The 18,498-nt window shown below is 38.5% G+C and overlaps 1 protein-coding gene across 1 annotated transcript in view; it reads right to left on the bottom strand.

Annotated features, from left to right (window-relative positions):
• Nucleotides 1-18,498, bottom strand: part of pitpnm3.S (PITPNM family member 3 S homeolog) — a 251,653-nt gene that overhangs the window by 67,518 nt on the left and 165,637 nt on the right. Inside the window, exons 4-5 of the mRNA XM_041583703.1 lie at nt 16,849-16,925; nt 15,269-15,504 (exon numbers count right to left, since the gene is read on the bottom strand). Coding sequence (XP_041439637.1) covers nt 15,269-15,504; nt 16,849-16,925 — 313 coding nt within the window. The remainder of the gene's footprint in view (nt 1-15,268; nt 15,505-16,848; nt 16,926-18,498) is intronic.

The following is an 18,498-nucleotide window of genomic DNA, read 5'->3' as shown; positions in this document are numbered from 1 at the left end:
TTGACTTGTGGAACAAAAACAGTGTACTGCAACTGTTATTTGACTTGTGGAACAAAAACAGTGTACTGCAACTTAATTTTGCTTTGTATACACCAGGAATTCTATTCATGTACAGTATTACATTAACTTGAATTACTCTATGTTTCTGAAAAATATGGTGGAAACGTTCATGCAAAGCCAATACCCAGGTGCATGGGGGGTGGGCCCTGGCTGCTGGGACCAATACTGGGTTTTTGCATACACAGGCTAACCCCATTGGCTGATTGTTGTTGAGCAACCATTAATTCCCATACACTCTCCAATTCACTTGGGCACGGAAGAGTCTAGGGAAGGCACCTTTAGCTAGGAGGCATTTTTTCCAATGTTTTTATTGTTAATAGTGTTATTAGTTAGTGTTGACAATTGTTATTGATATGTTGTACTATTGTCTTTATGTCACAGCTTTAACCTGCACTGGCATTGGAATTTCTGGATACAAATTTAATGAGTTAAGCCACAAGGGGGGCGGTATTCTACAGCTTGCCCCCTTTTTACGGCAGAGACTCCTGGTTTTTATATTCCCACTTCCTGCTTGTTCAGCAGCTGAAATAATGTGTAAGGTTTTTTGGTTATAATGTTAATAATTCAATAAAGCTGTGGCCTTTATTTTCTATAGCACCATGTGAAGTGTCTTGTTTTTTATATACTTGGCCACAGCTGGTACTGGGTTTGGGCACTTTAGCAGCCAAGAACCTAAACCAGTCCTGTTGTCTGCCATTAATTCCAATGGTAACTACTTGACAAGAACAGTACTACCTAAAAAAACCTCATGTGTCCTGTTTTTAGGTTTTATAAACTGTTGAAAAACAGAATTATATGAAATCCAAGTTTTTAATAGTGAAAAATTGTGGCTGTAGAACATTTTTAACTAGGGAGTAACTATTCATTAATTTATGAAACTGTGAAGCCTTTCTGGAAAACGGCTGAATATGCATGGATCAAGTAAGAACTTTTTAGTTTAACAGAAGGCGGGCACCAAACAGGAGTGCAGTTCGGACACCCAGTAGTCTGTAATTAGCTTTAACGAAAACTTTTAGGAAACTTTTACAAGTTTATCCACACTGTTTTTCCTCTGCTCTTCAATAAACTTCTTTATTCTGCTATTGTTCTGATATAAGAACAGGGAATGTCCATGGTATAGACAGATAAAGCCAAAAAATTGGGTGAGCAGTGAGGCCCACTAGGAGTTTTCCTGGTGAGCCCAACCTGTATTACTAAACGTGGTTCAAAAAGTGGGAGGGCATGAACTGCTGTGAGGAACCACAAACAACTATCAATTTTCAACTGTGTGCTTACATTCACCACATTCATTTTGTTAAGACTACTATTAAAAAAATTGTAACACTAATAATAAATAAACATAGTAGACTAATTAATTATTTAAGTAAGCAAGCTTGCAAAAGTAAAATTCTTTAGGAAAATCGAGCATACTAGTAGACTGAGCAGATCAACATTTAACCAAAAACTGCCATACCCTTCACAAGTTATCAGGAGTGGTCTCAAATCATGTGAGGGTATCGGATATAGTAACTACAGGTCCATAAATATTTGGACAGACAACTTTTTTTCTAATTTTGGTTCTGTACATTACCACAATGAATTTTAAATGAAACAACTCAAATGCAGTTGAACTGCAGACTTTCAGCTTTAATTCAGTGGGTTGAACATAAAAATGTGAGGAACTAAAGCCTTTTTTTTAACACAATCACTTCATTTCCGGGGCTCAAAAGTAATTGGACCAGGGGTTCAAAAGTAATTGGACAATTGACTCAAAGGCCATTTCATGGGCAGGTGTGGGCAATTCCTTTATTATGTCATTATCAATAAAGCAGATAAAAGCTCTGGAGTTGACTTGAGGGTGGGGGGGGCTTGTATGTGGAAGATTTTGCTGTGAACAGACAACATGCGGTCAAAGGAGCTCTCCATGCAGGTGAAACAAGCCATCCTTAAGCTGCAAAAACAGAAAAAAAAACATCTGAGAAATTGCTACAAAATTAGGAGTGGCGAAATCTACAGTTTGGTACATCCTGAGAAAGAAAGAAAGCACTGGTGAACTCAGCAACGCGAAAAGACCTGGGCGTCCACGGAAGTGAGGGATGATTGCAGAATCATTTCCATGGTGAAGAGAAACTGCTTCACAAGAGCCAAACAAATGTGTATCAATATTCATGCAAGGTGCAAGCCACTCATAAGCATCAAGAAAAGAAAGGCTAGATTGGACTTTGCTAAAAAAAAAAATCTAAAAAAGCCAGCACAGTTCTGGAAAAAAGTTCTTTGGACAGATGAAACCAAGATCAACTTCTACCAGAATAATGGCAAGAAAAAAGTACGTAGAAGGCGAGGAACGGCTCATGATCCAAAGCATACCACATCATCTTTAAAACATGGTGGAGGCAGTGTGATGGCTTGAGCGTGCATGGCTGCCAGTGACACTAGTTTTTATTCATCATGTCACATGATGTGACAGAAGCAGCCAAATGAATTCTGAGGTGTTCAGAGACACTGTCTGCTTAAATCCAGCTAAATGCAGTCAAATTGATTGGGAGTCATTTCATAATGACCCAAAATATACAGCCAAAGCAATCCAGGAGTTTATTAAAGGAAAGAAGTGGAATATTCTTGAATGGCCAGTTCCTCACATTTTTATGCAATCTTTTTGTTCAACCCACTGAATTAAAGCTGAAAGTCTGCAGTTCAACTGCATCTGAGTTGTTTCATTTAAAATTCATTGTAATAATGTACAGAAACCAAAATTAGAAAAAAAGTTGTCTGTCCAAATATTTATGGACCTGACGGTATATCTTGCATAATACAGATATACAGAAGTTACAGAAGTCTGTGTTGGGCCATTAGGAATTACTTGACCTAAGTTAATTTTTGACTGTAATTTTAAATTGAAGAAAGTGTATGATATACTTTAGAATGCTCTCTAAAAGGCAGAGAAATACCATCCAAATGCAGTTCTGAAGAGACTAGCTGCAAGGACTGAACCCCCAACTGATATCTATTATTTATTTACTGCAATTGCAAGCAACTTCTGACAGTAAAACTGAGGTGCTTAGCTCCCAAATCAGAAAAACACAAATATAAAACACAATTTCCCCTCTAAAATGATAAAACTTAAAGGAGAACTAAATCTTAAAAATGCATGCTGTTAAAATGCCATATTTTATATACTAAGTATATTGCACCAGCCTAAAGAGTCTCAATAGCAGCAATGATCCAGAACTTCAAACTTGTCACAGGGGGTCATCATCTTGGAAAATGTGACACTCACATGCTCAGTGAGCTCTGAGTAGCAGTTGAGAAGCTAAGCTTAAGGGTCGTCATAAATTATCAAGCAGAAAATGAGGTTGGCCTGTAATATAAACTGATGCTACAGGACTTATTATTAAATTCTGATGCTAATTGCACTGGTTTCTGTGCTGTCATCAGCGTTTTATTGTGACAATTATATTCTATGTTTACAATATATTTTGAGTGGGTCCCTAAGCTCAGTAACTGACAGCAGCACAAAGTGCAGAGAATCAGCAGAAAAGAAGATGGGGAGCTAATGGGGCATATTTGGAGATACATATCTCTCTTGCTAAAGGTATGTGGTTGCCTTGGAAAGATGTAGAAGCCTACAACATAATGTACAACATTTCTAGCTACTTCTATAGCTAACCTTTAGTTCTGCTTTAAAAGAGAATAAGAATTTAAAAATAAGGAAACAGAAAGTGTCAATTCTCTTTTGATACTATCTTCTCTCTTCAAACTGTCTCTCAGCAGCAAGAAACACAATGTGCACATCCCACTGCTCAACTGGACTGTCAAAAAACATGAAATGAGCTTACAGCTCCAAATGGCTTCCATGCTCTTCTACAAAATGTAACTAGTAGAATGATCACAGACACTCTGTCACTGCAGGAATGTGACATTGCAGAAAGAAACCATATCATTATTTTCCTGTGAATTTGTGAGGCACATGTGCTCGTCATCCAGTCCAGACATCTTTTAATCATACTTCCTCAAGCACAGGATCACTATGATGAGATAAGCTAAGGGGAGTTTGCTTCTTTAGGTGTGTGCAATATTAATTTGCACAGGAGGAAAATTCACATTTTTGTGCTATATAATGGAAAGGTAGCCAGAGGGTCAGGAAAAGCAGAATCACGACAGTGGCGAGAAAGTCTCTTGAATTTAGCAGCTGAAATTCAGCTATACCTGAATGGCAGGGTTGGTTTTTGGCTTGTGATCTGAATCAGAACAAGTTGCCCAGCCTGTCATTATTATAATCCACTATAAAGTATTTTGGTAGATTGTTAAAGGGACAATATATGTAAACCCTTTTCAACATTGGTTCAACAAATACGTCTTGTACTAACAATACTTCTCAGTGGACTGCTGCTTTGTTTGACTTTAAACTTTGGGATCAGGATCAGTAGGAAGTGACTTTAGTTTCAATTTCAAATTTTGTCCTGTTTAGTGCATGAAATTGCAATAATCATAGCTATAATTCCTAATTAACACAATGGGCAAAACATATGAGCCGCACGAGCCCTATTAATTGGCCCAGTGTTGAAAAGGGGATCCAATGTCTATAAGGCATAGAGATCAGTGCTTCTTAGTAGCCAAAAATGTGTCTTTTCTAAAGAAAAAATATATCATACCGGTATTCCTAAGTATTGTAATTCCAAAATAATGTAGTTGCCATGTACAATATGGGGAATACTGAGAGAATTTTCTCATGCTCATAGAGAACAGATTTCAACAATTTTTACTGTTGTAAACACATAAATCTTACATTAGTATGATAGGTTCTCCTTTGATTCCAGACATGTGGCATCATTTTTCTTATTTCTAGCCACCTTTTTTTCCATGATAAAATCCCAATAAACCATGTTTTATATGCGTATAACTAATCCAATGCATCACTTAGAATTCCGTTTTAACTTCCCCTACACATGCTTCAGGCAAGATTATTAATCTGATTAGGGAATGGAAGAAATTATTATTATATTTCACTTTTCTCCCATGGGACTTGGGAAATCACTCTACAGCGCTAAATATGCTGGGACACCAGAAAAAGTGACTTGTCCATGATTACAAGTAGTTGCCACATGGAATTAAACGAGGGTCTCTAGCATCATATCCCACATCAAAGGCTTATTACAATTTCTAGGAATTCATTCTGTAACTTGAATGAGTAACATTTTACCAATAACAGTATCGAGTAGAATTAAGTCTAAAGCAATTAGACTTTCCTGAGTTTTCTTGAAAACATTTTAAGGAACATTTTCAAGACACTTAATTCTACTAGTTACTATACGTCATGACCTGGATGAAAGAAAATTTCATAGACAAAGACGAGAAATCTTCTAAACTCTTTACATCTCATGACAGTGCAAAATGAATCCTGGCTGTCAAAGCAGGCTTATCTTATTTTTTTAATTATACAGCTGATCTTTTATCCTAAAACAAAGCCTTTCACTGGCTTAAAATCTATTTCTGCCCACCTAAGGCATCTGTTTCGAGTTCACCATTTCCTGTTAGATATCAATCAATTTGTCTGAGGCAATAAAGCATGTCTTTAAAAACATGATTAGTCCTCACTAAATGGTACATGGTAAGTCCCCTCTCTTTATAATCCAATATTCTCTTCAAGCTTGAAATTTCCAACCTAACTAGTCTGTACAAATTCAGTAAATAAAGGGAAAATTGCCACCTTATTTAACTAAAGGTAAACTTCTACATTTAGGTATGGGCAGGTCTATCACTTTGAATTAATTACAGGTATGGGACTCGATATCCAGAATGTTCGGGACCTGGGGGTTTTCTGGATAAGGGATATTTCTTTAATTTGGATCTCTGTACCTTAAGTCTACTAAAACATAATTTTAATATTAATCAACCCAATAGGATTGTTTTGCCTCCTATAAGGATTAATTATATCTTTGTTTGGATCAAGTATGATTCCTCTATCACTGGGCACCAGGATAAGAACCTTTGGGAGTGTGTGGTGTGCGGCTTCTCCAAAGTTCACTTGGACTGCCATATCAGTGTCACGTATGGCTCCCTAAATTTAGAACAAGTGCTAAGCTCCCTGGTCACGGCTCAAATTTCAGCCTGTAGCAGCAGCCTTTGGCCTCGGGAGGAGCCCTCAGCTACTCAGATGCCACCAGGTCTTAACTTGAGAGGAGCATAGCAGATGTTCTGAACAAGCAAAGGGGCACGTGCATTTCCAAGCTTTTGGACGGAAGGCAACAGTTCAGGGAATAGACGAAAAGCATAGTCCGGCAGACTGGGGTCGGTACAGGCGGAGTTCAAGCAGGGTCAGACAGGCAGGGGTTGGTACAGGCGGAGTTCAAGCAAGGTCAATCAGACCAGGATTGGTACAGGCAGCATTCAAAGAATAGTCAGGCAGGCAAGGGTCAATACCGGTAGAGTTCAGAATAGTCAGGCAGGCAAGGGTCAGAATTGGCAGAGTTCAGAATAGTCAGGCAGGCAAGGATCAAAACTGGAATCAAACAAGACAGAATCACACCCATATAATAACGAATTAGACCTAACAACAGGCAAAGACTTCTGGTCTGAATCCCCCTTTTATAGTTTAAATCTCGTGCCAAAGTGTGATGACGTCACCACGGCTGGCGCATAAAATGCGGGTATGCGTGCCATAGGAACCGGCATTATGAAGAGATAACACCATGCACCAGGTGTCCTGCTGGAGGCGTGGCAGTCCCCCCCCCCCGCGTGTGCACCGACCCACTAGACCTCCAGGGTATGTTACAATCAGAGAAAGATCTTTACATGTATGACAGGCTTATGTCATTAAAATATTTAATAATAAAAGGGAAAAAAATAGCATAAAACTCTAAATATATTAGCAATCTTACCTATATCTTTTTGTCATCTCAGTGAAGTTTATAGAATAGCAAAGACCATGTTTGCCAGTCCAGTAACCCACAGTAACCAATACGCTTGGTTGCTGTGGGTTTAAATTGCTACACTAAACAAACTTTACACATATTACTACATAACATTCTTTCACAAAGGAAGAACCAATCTGAAAAAGTATGGCTCTCAGGAACAGCGAAACTGGATCAGGAATGCAAAAATGAAAAATGAAGTGTCTGACAAAGGTAGAATATAATAAGCAAATTTCCTGAAATAAATAGATGGACAAGTAGCTAAACCATACTGAAAATACAGTAAGCAATAACAGTAAGAAAACTCAAATGAGATTTTCAGAACAAAGGAAGAAAAACCTTTGAGTATTTATCTTTTCATCCTTTGTGTCTGGCCTTTCATCATCCAGATGGGCATCGAACTGCAATGTTTCTGAAGTCATACAAATGCATATATGATAAGCGCATTGTGCTGAAGAAAGCCAATCCTGCATTTTCTTTGTATGAAATCAATTTGCCTTTTAAGTCTGATTTTTTAAGATGATTTCTCGCCAGAGGAGTTTCTTGTAATCACAGTGTTTTTTTAAGAAAGATCAAAGAGATTAACTCATTCGCCACACAACACATGGCAGGCTTAAACACACGGGATTTTAGGAAAGAAGGAAATATAGAAAAACGCACAGAAAAAAAAAAACCTTTGGAAATGGGGACCCGGGAATTGTTTTCATCAGTATTACTATACTCCAGTAAAATTAATAAAGGCGTAGTAACACCAAAAAATTAATGTTTTTTAAAGTAATTCAAATATGTCATGTATATATTTGTTTACTTCAGTAACACTACTATAGTTTATATAAACAAGCTGCTGTGTAGTCATGGGGGCCGGGCCGGGCCGGGCCAAGCCAAGCCGACTGGGCGCCCTAGGCAACCTGGTTGGCTAACCCTGCGTGCACCATAACATAGGTGCAATGAAGGGGAAGCACAGGAGCAGTTTGGGGCAGGGGGAGGGAGGGACGGGCAGAGGAGGGAGAGCGACAGAGAGGGTAGGCGAGAGCTGCAGAATCCAACTAGGAGTAGGCAGAAGAATCTAGAACAAGCACCTGCCCAGGGCCCCCACATTGTTGCTACCCCTAGTTACGGCCCTGCATGGGGGCAGCCATTCAAAGCTGAAAAAGGAGAAAAGGCACAGGATACACAGCAGATAACGGATAAGCTCTATTCTTCAGAACTTATCCATTATCTACTGTGTATCCTGTGCTTGAATGGCTGCCCCCATGGCTACTCAGCGGCTTGTTTATATAAATTATAGTAGTGTTTCTGAAGCCAACACACCAGTTATACTAATGCAGAGCACCATTACATTATATGGTCATTCCTTTAAAACACTTTATTAGATATTACTGTTCCTTTAAGGGCTTTCTAAAAGTGATGACTCTTGTCTTCAGGGTAAAAAAATAAGTACAGACTTAGAAGAAAAGAACCTGCCTGGAAATATAAGAATATTTAAAGAATATACCACTATAGTCCCTTAAATTGGCAGTTCAGTGTAGACATGTCAGCTTGTGGCATTTGGAAAATTATGAAACATTTCAAATGATAGGACGTGGCTTAAGAATTTTCCTCTGCAACATAAAATGAACTGGCAGAGGCCTCCATACCTAGATTAGCCTGGCCCTGCATCAATAGCTGCAAGTGACTTGCACAAAGTGAATCAGACATACTTAGTTAAATCAGGTTGAAATAAGACAAAGTCCATCAAGTTCAACCCCTCCGAATGAAAACCCAGCATCCATACACACACACCCCTCCATACTTTCACATAAATTGTATATACCCATATCTATACTAACTATAGAGTTTAGTATCACAATAGCCTTTGATGTTATGTCTATCCAAGAAATCATCCAAGCCATTCTTAAAGGCATAAACAGAATCAGCCATCACAACATAACTCGGTACTGCATTCCACAACCTCACTGTCCTCATTGTCCTCACTGTGACCCCACCTACGTTGCTTCAAAAGTTCTTTTCTTCTAGTCTAAAGGGGAGGCCTCTGGTACGGTGATCATCTTTATGGGTCCCCTGCTATTTGTCCTCTAATGTACTTGTAAAGTGTTATCATGTCCAGTGATGGGCGAATTTGCGAAACGGCACCTGCGTCTCATTTTTTTGACGCCGGCGGCCGTTTTTTGAGGTGGCGAAAATTTTTTTGACGCCGGCGAATTTTTTCAGGGCGAATTTTCGTGGGCGTTTTGCGAATTTATTCGCTGGCGGCATATCGCGCAATTTCGCCGCAAATTCGCCCATCACTAATCATGTCCCCTCGCAAGCGCCTTTTTTCCAGTAAAAACTACCCCAACCTTGACAGTCTACCCTCATAGTTTAAGTCTTCCATCCCTCTAACCAGTTTAGTTGCACATCTCTGCACTCTCTCCAGCCCATTTATATCCCTCAGGGACCTATAAAGAGGCATAATTATGTGTTTATGTTCATGTTTTAACAGATAAAATGCTAAGAGACCAAATAGTGGAAAAAACAATCTCACCACGCATTAGAGAGAGACTGCTCCTAGAGCAGGATTTAACTCTTGCAAAGACTATCACAGTTGCTAGTAAATTGAAACAGCAGTGGCAGAGGCTAAAACTGCTGGGAATGTACAGATTGTGAATGCAGCACCGTGGCCTAATATTGTACAGTCACAGGCAAAATACAGTGGGGAAAGGGATTCACCTACACTGCAAAACCATACAGCAAATACAAATAGAAAATACTGCTTTCGCTGAGGTTCAACACAGCACACCGAAAATCATGTTACATGTCCTGCAAAAGATAAACGGTGCCGCAAATGCACAAATGTAGGCCATTTTGCTAAGTTCTTCCGTAGTTCTGCTAAAGATGTTCATGAAGTCACTACAACAAATGTCACAGTATTAAGTGTGGATAAAGCTGGTACATTTATTCCAGACAAGTTTATATGCACTGACAGTGTCAGTACTGCTTTCTGCTGACAAGGGACACTCCATTAACCTGATGCTTGATACAGGTTCAGCTGTTTCTATGCTACCAAAGGATATTTTCTTGAAATGCTTTGCAAAAATTCCGCTTGTTGCACCTGCCCTGAAACTTGTCAGTTACTTAAAGGATCCAATCCCTGTGCTTGGTTTCTTGCCAGTGACTGTACAATTTGAATCAAATACTGCAAAATGTGACTTCTACATTGTGAATAAGGGTACTGCTATACTTGGAAGGGATCTCTTTGCTGCATTAAACCTACAATTAGTTGATGGTCTCATTACGACAGCACCAGTGCCTGCCACACAGCCAGTGTCTAAAATTTCACCACAAAGCAACACTTCACTGGGCTGTGCAAAGAACTTTGTACACAAAGTTAAGGTGAGACCAGATGTCAAACCAGTACCATTTTCTGATTCAGTATGGGAAAAACTTGCTATTGATATTGTGGGTCTGATGGACGCACATGGAATGCAAGTCGTCTTGCTCCTGTTAGATATGACTTTGGAGAAGCTCCATTTGATGAAGGACATTTTCCTACTCCTGATGTCAACTGCAATAGGACTGAAGAAGGTGAACCTATAAGGCATACTGAGAGAATCAGAAAACTACCTGCATGGGCCAAGGACTTTGTGATGTGAAGAATGTATAATACTGTAAAATGCATACTGTTTAATTGTTGCTGTTTATTATAGTTGTCCAAATGCTTTCCTACTATAGGGGGTATATGTGGTGTTTATACAAATGGCCTGTAGATGTCACTGTGCTCAGACATACTGTGCATACTTCCTGGACAGCTTAAAAAGTGAAAGTTACTGTTGTGTAATTGCTGCATGAGAGTTATACTCTACTCATCCTCGGCTACCCAAAACATAACAAGGGGTATGTCTAAAGTCCAATTTATTTCGCAGTCTTTTACATAAAAAGTCCAACCAGTATGTGCAAATCAAGCACAGGTGGGGGGGGTGGAAGGGGTGTGTTTAAAAAGCCTGCACGTTCTGTTGTTTGTTACACTTGATAAATCGGCCTTTAATGACTTGAATGTCACAGTATGTTCTTTTTAATCTGAGGACAAAAATTGTTTTATACCACAAATTTAGTTTTCTCGTCCATTTCTGTTTGTGTTCCAGAACATTCATGCAGTCTCAACAAATTGTGCTCTTTGACTCAACAGGTTAATCTGATTCAGAAAGCGATCAGGAGATCCATCGTGCGGAGCTCAATTCCTCCTCCCTGCCTTCCTTATAGGAGATAGCCAGGGAGGAGAAATCGAGCACCACAAGAAGGATCGTCGCCTTGCTGCCTTTTCTTCAGAGAAGTGGTAGCGGAGTTTCGGTAAGTTATTTCTTATTAAAGGCTTTGCGATTTTAAAGTTTAATTTGTCTTGGTATTTTTTTCTATGTATACTAATGAATTTTTTAAAATTAAGCATGGCCGGGCCAGGCCTACCGGACGCCCAAGGTAAGCCAGCCAGCAACCGTGCCCCCTTCGCTAGCATGCGCATGTGCCCGACAAAGGAGAGAGCTTCAGAGGGGAACGTGACAAGAGTGGTGCGGAGGTGAGGAGAATGCGATGGAGGGGAAGACAGCAGAGGAGAATGTGATGTGGGGAGAAGAACGTGATGGAGGGGAGGAGAACGCGATGGAGGGGAGGATAAGGTGACAGGAGGGAGGGGAATAAGAGGTGCAAATCCAGCTAGGGGTAGACAGGACAATTTTAGAGGTAGCTGCCCAGTGACCCTCTATTTTTGCACCCCTAGGCAGCTGCCTCTTCTGCCTACCCTTGTTCTGGCCCTAAATTGGACAAAGTATGGTGATCTTAATGATGAAAATATTGTTTTTCTGGGAAATCCCAGTTTCCAAGCATTCTGGATAACAGATTCCATTCATGTACAATAAAATGCTAAATAAAAGGAAACACAATATTTTCATGAAATGTCAGTTTTGGACAAGTCAGGACTGGCATATTTAAGTTATCATGTAAATATGTACTGTAACTCGTATATTAAAAGTACATTGCTTTGCATTCTCAAAATTATACTTTCCAGAATACACTGTTGCATTACAGGCTATGTAACGGAACACAACTTGACTTTCCCTCACTGCAGAACAACTTGGGCACTTTATTGAGTAGAGGAGCTTCAGGAGCTTAAAATAAAGATGCCCTGTGCTGAGAATGCCACATTCCTAACAGAACCAGTGTTGTTTCAAAGATATGGGCTGCAAAGATAAGCCTGTATTTAAGTTCTGCTTTGCTGTGATATTTTATGTTTATACTGGATAAGGCATTTATTAGTAGCAGACATACAGTATATACATATGTAGAAATGTAGAAACATTTTGGAAAAGCATTTGAACAGGACATACTAATTCTGTTCTCTGACTCAGTCATCAAAATTCAACCTTAGTGTATCCGTCCCTAAGAACTGACATCCACAGCTCTATGGGGAAAAGCCTTGTATATATAATTTGTACATCCATTATCTTAAAATAGAACTAACCAGCCTATGTAGCATAAAGGTTACAGAACTTCTGGTTAATGTAAAGTATTCCCTCATGGATTGAGGCAGAAAAGAAATAGGTCTGCACACACACACATATATATATATATATATACACATACATAAATATACTAGAACAGGGGTCATGGGAATTCTATGTAAATATAATACAATGCTACATGTAAATAATCTGAGATGGCTGAGAACTGAATGTGAAATTGGTAGTTGAACAACCACATCACACAGCAAAAGATTGCAGCAACATTTTGCTTTACTGTATGTGAGCAGACCAAATTGTTGGAGATGTGTCCAGACAGTCCTATTCTAGTGAAATAGTCGCAAATCAGAGTTTGAACTTTATTGGTGCTCCTGTTGTTATTTGCACTGTGTAAGTAGCCACACTGGTGTGTAATTGTGCTTTATATTTCTTACATTTTATTCAGGTTCTAAGAGAATTTAGTGAAGGTGGAGATGCTTATTGCTATGTGATATAATATGACTTTGGATGCCAGACTACAATTTTAATCCTGCCTTATACATTTATTGTGTGTGGATTTGCTGGTGGCTCTCGCCATCTTTGTTGAGTGTTGGTCATATTTTGTACATTTTTCTTTGTAGAGAGGAATTGGTCCATATGGGCTCACAAAGAGAATGTTTGGACTTATATAATTTACCCTACAGATTTAGAGAAAACTGATGATGAGTGGCCACAAACTCCTGATGGGCGAATTCATTTGCCTGTCCCAAATTTGTGGCGAATTTCCGCATTTCGCTGCCGGAGAATAAATTTGCGAAAAGTTGCTTGCATCAAAATCACTGCGCGTCAACACTATTCGGACGCCCATTGACTTTAACGCCAGCATGAAAATTGACGTGAGCTATTTTTCGGACAGGCGTCAATTCTGGAGTTTCACAATTTTTTTGCCAATTTTTCTCTGTTTTGCAAATTTTTTGAATTTTGTGGGAAATTCGCAAATGTTACGGCAATACGCGAGAAATTCGACCATCACTACTGGTGCCAAATGCTCAGCTGTTTCCCTGACTGTTATAGCTTCTTTTTGTGAACGCTGTACTGTTGTTTTAGCATACTGTAGATGGAAGCAATTGTTTCCTTTAATTGTATTGCTTACATTTCAAGTGATAACTTTTTACATCCATCTAAATATTTAAAGAAATAGTAACACTAACAAATGAAAGTGTTTTAAAGGAATGATAATATAACATACTGTTGCCCTGCACTGGTAAAAATGGTGTGTTTGCTTTAGAAAGACTACTATAGTTTATAGAAACAAGCTACTGTGTAGACATGGGAGCAGCGATTGAAACACAGGATACACAGTAGATAACAGATACGTTTTGAAGAATCCCGTTGTATACTACAGAGCTTATCTGTTATCTGATGTGTATCCTGTCCCTTTTCTGCTTTTTCAGCTTTGAATGGCTGCCCAGTTTCTGAAGCAAACACACACGTTGTACCAGTCCAAGGCAACAGGACATCATATTTTTATTATTTTAAAACACTTTCATTTTTTGTGGTTACTGTTCCTTTAATAAACGTGCATAGGGCTTTAAAGGGTGTCAGAAATAGCCAAGTTGTGATACTTCATATGACCCAAATTACTAGGGTAGCCAGTTGCCAAAATGCAAAGTTTAATATTGTGATGGAACAGTGTCAGCTCAAAATGCCAGTGACAGTTTAGTGGATCCATTGTTTCTGTAATGACCATTATAATGCAAATAATAACAAAACATCTTCCCATTGTGCTTCCATCATCATCCCAATCTTGTTGCAACTATCATTAATTGTGTCTGCCTGTTAAATAAAACTGATTGGCCTGATAATTGTTTTACCAATGAATAGAAATTCCACAAAATCTGCATAATATGATTTTGTAAGGTCTGGCACAATGCTGGCACATTTCGCTTATATCACTGGACAGTAACCATGGCAACCATTTACCAAGAATCATGTGAAGTAGTTGAAAAAAAATCATGTCCTGCAAAGCGTTATTTAAACTGCTTAGAGGGTTGTTATTGCTCGTCCAAAGTAATTGTCATAAATAGGTATCATTTTAATGGTAATCACAGCTTTCATGCTATGATGCTTATCCTTGTCTCTTTAATTATGGCACATTATGAAAGCAGGAAACAATAGTACATAACATATATATATATATATATATATATATATATATATATATATATATATATATATAAATGCATATGATCCGCACACCATAAAGCAAGGAAAACTTGGGTGCTAATCCAAGTAAAAATGGAAAAAAAATGCAAAGCGGCAGCACTCCAAGGATTTAAAGCCAAGTTAAAGTGTCAAACAAAGCAGGTTTATTCTTTCCGACGTTTCAGTTCCATACTGGATCTTTCATCAGGGAGAAAGTTTTCTCCCTGATGAAAGTTCCAGTATGGAACTGAAACGTCGGAAATAATAAACCTACCTTTTGTTTGACATAAGTGAGATGGCCAGCTGGGCTGCCTATTGTGCCTTGGCCAACTTGGCCTGGCTCTGGCAGCCATCATGTGCAGGATCATGGGGTGACATGCTAAGGGGCCCTGGAAGTATAGACATCAACATGAGAGGGAAAAGAGTGGGGCACTCCTCTGCACTGAATTGCTGCAGAATGTACATTTTTTTTCAGACTCTTATCCACAGAACTTTTCTTTTTTTCTTTTAAGTGTTATTTAAGTGTTAAAATGTACTCATAAAAGCAATACATATTCATATATATATATATATATATATATATATATATATATATATATATATATATATATATATAAAAAAATATAAAAATCAAGAAACTCTTACTTGTAAACTAGTGAAAATGCCTCAGAGCATATTGCAGGACAAGGAACAAGCCGGATTAAAATGTGCCCCAGGGCTGCAGGAAAATGGGCTCTTGTCACCTTCTCAAATACTGAGCTGAACGTGTTGACATCTGCCAACTTGCTGTTCAGGTCCCCTCCTCCAGTGTCCAGTATACTGCCACCATGAAGTACAAGTGCTAGGACTTGCGTCTTGCAGGAGTTCAGTTGCGTTGCATCCTGACACAGAGAGAAAGACAATAAAATAGAGTTACATTTGGGACAACGCTTCATACATTTTACTCTTTTAAGACTATCTGACAAGTATGAACAAAGGTAAGGGCATTAAATACATGCCTCTTGCAAATTATTGGGAAAAAGGGCTTTATTTATATAAAACAAGTGTTTTTAATATTGTCTGTTTTATGATTTTTAATGAGAACTGCAGTGTTTTGAGGTATCTCTTTCACTTCCCCCTCTTTCTTTGTCTTCACTAACTTGTATAAATGTTTTACTAACAATGGTTTCAATTGCATGAAAACCTCATAGCCCTATTGAAATACTAGAAAGGTGCACCAGCCAAGGGGGATATGTTTTTACACTTCTGGGGGTTATTGATGGGCTGAAAAATGTGTTAATTTCCAGCAAAATTCGTGAAACTGTGAAAAATTTGCAAAAAAGTGAATTTTGGCACCGTCGTCAAAATTTTCAGACGCCGGGAACAATTTGATGCACATTAAAGTGATACTGACACTAAAAAATTTCTTTTCAAGATATTAATCTACATTAAAAATTACGTTTAGGTTCCGTCGATCATTTTTGCTGATAGTTCTGCTTTTGTAACTAATTGTTACTTTAAGTTCCTAAACCTGACTGTCCCTTCCCTGGCCATCCATTCCCTGGTCAGTTAACACTGGCCAGGAAAGGAAAATCACGGTAAGTATGATAGAGATTTATCCTTTCTCAGCCTGTCAGGAAGAGATTCTAATTTTAACCAACTACTACAGCACAAATATACACAGAGAAACATGCGGGTAAGAAAGGTAATGGAAAAGCATAAGGCGAATACTTTTATGGCAAAATTATAAACAGTATTCAATGATGATGTTATGATGGATATAAAAAAAGATTATTTTCTGGTGTCAGTATCTCTTTAAAGTCAATGGTGATGAATTAATAAGGAGAAAGAATCGCCAATGACGGGTAAAATTGTCTGGATAAAGGGACAAAACCTAAGCCAGATGAATGAAGCCTTTAATTGTCGCTGGTGTCTGCAATTCCGCAAATTTATTCGCCGGCGGCAAAACGTGGAAATTTGCCGTGAATTTGCACCTGGTGAATAAATTTGTTAGGTTATGCTATATTTATCAACAAACAGGCAGTTATGGAAAAGAAGGCATATATCAACAGCAGGGACAACCATCTGTTTTATTATAGATTGTACAGAAAAATGCCATAGCATTATGCTATGATTGTATGATCAGATATACAGTTTTTATTATGAAAGTACAACAGACAGGGAGCAATGTGCTGAATGCATCAATATCAATTTTAAATGATTAATAACGTGTAAGAATTTCTCACCTCACTATCCTCAAGTATCTCAAAGCTACTCTGTCGGGGGCATCGGTGCTTCCTTCCATGAACTCTGTATAGTTCCCCTATTGAAGAACAAAAAATTAAACATATTACTCATTATTCATTATAATAACATTGGAGATGTTATATCACTATTTATAATACAGTATATACATATACAATATATAACAATTTGGATTTTTCACTGCTATTTTTCTGTATATAAAAAGGGCATTACAGAGACTTGTACATGTCACACATAAACATGCAGCCAGGCTTTTCAGTATTTGTCCTGAGCTTCAGGCTTCTCAGGGGGTTCCTTGGAAAATGCATGTGCTGAGCAAAAGCTAAATTACAATACTGATATAAAGTCTTATGGAACAACATGATGACTTAGGCTAGATGCTTTTTATGGTCTCAGCCTGTACCTGCAATAAAAGATTTACTGTATAAGCAACATAAGATGCTATGCACACGAAACATTAGCAACAACTTGTTATTCCATCCCACACATGTTGTTTTACAAAAGCAAAATAAGTGAAATTGTGTTTACATACAGATTGTGTTCTCATTACAATAAACAGGTTGTGTGAATGGACACGATTTTTTTTGTCTGCATTTAGGAGTGATATATTTATGAGGGATGGGATGGGAGGCAGATAGGTTTCACCTTTCCTATTGCTTAACTTTCAGACATGCAAGCTAGGAAGGCGGAAGATGCAGGCCATCATGGTGCCCTATCCTTATGAAATCACAATTATGCCTCTTTATAGGTCCCTGGTGAGGCCTCATCTGGAGTATGCAGTGCAGTTTTGGACTCCAGTCCTTAAGAGGGCTATAAATGAGCTGGAGAGAGTGCAGAGACTAAGTGCAACTAAACTGGTTAGGGGGATGGAAGACTTAAATTATGAGGGTAGACTGTCAAGGTTGGGGTTGTTTTCACTGGAAAAAGGCACTTGCGAGGGGACATGATTACACTTTACAAGTACATTAGAGGACATTATAGACAAATACTGTAGCAGGGGACCTTATTACTCATAAAGAGAATCACCGCACCAGAGGCCACCCCTTTAGACTAGAAGAAAATAACTTTAATTTGAAGCATAGCAGGTGGTACTTTACAGTGAGGACAGTGAGGTTGTGGAATGCACTGCCGGGTGATGTTGTGATGGCTGATTCAGTTAATGCCTTAAAGGAAAACTATACCCCCCAAACAATGTAGGTCTCTATAAAAAGATATTGCATAAAACAACTCATATGTAAAATCCTGCTTCATGTAAATAAACCATTAACATAACAATATACTTTTCTAGTAGTATGTGCCATTGGGTAATCATAAATAGAAAATTGCCATTTTAAAAAAATAAGGGCCGCCCCCTGGGATCGTAGGATTCACTGTACTCACAAACATACCAACAAACCATACATGTTATGTCACATGAGCCAATTAACAGACAGAGTTGTGTCTTTTGCTTCCACACTTCTTCCTGTTACAGTTAGAGTTGTAGTATTTCTGGTCAGGTGATCTCTGAGACAGCACAGAGACCATCACGAAATGGTGGCTCAAGGCAAGAGATGTAAAAGGGCAATATTTACTTAAATATATATTCCAGTTTGGTAAGATTCTTTAATATGCCACTTAATATGATATGAACT

The sequence above is a fragment of the Xenopus laevis genome, chromosome 2S, assembly GCF_017654675.1.
Source record: "Xenopus laevis strain J_2021 chromosome 2S, Xenopus_laevis_v10.1, whole genome shotgun sequence".
NCBI classification, from domain to species: domain Eukaryota; kingdom Metazoa; phylum Chordata; class Amphibia; order Anura; family Pipidae; genus Xenopus; species Xenopus laevis.
This window is presented reverse-complemented; position numbering and strand designations above follow the sequence as displayed.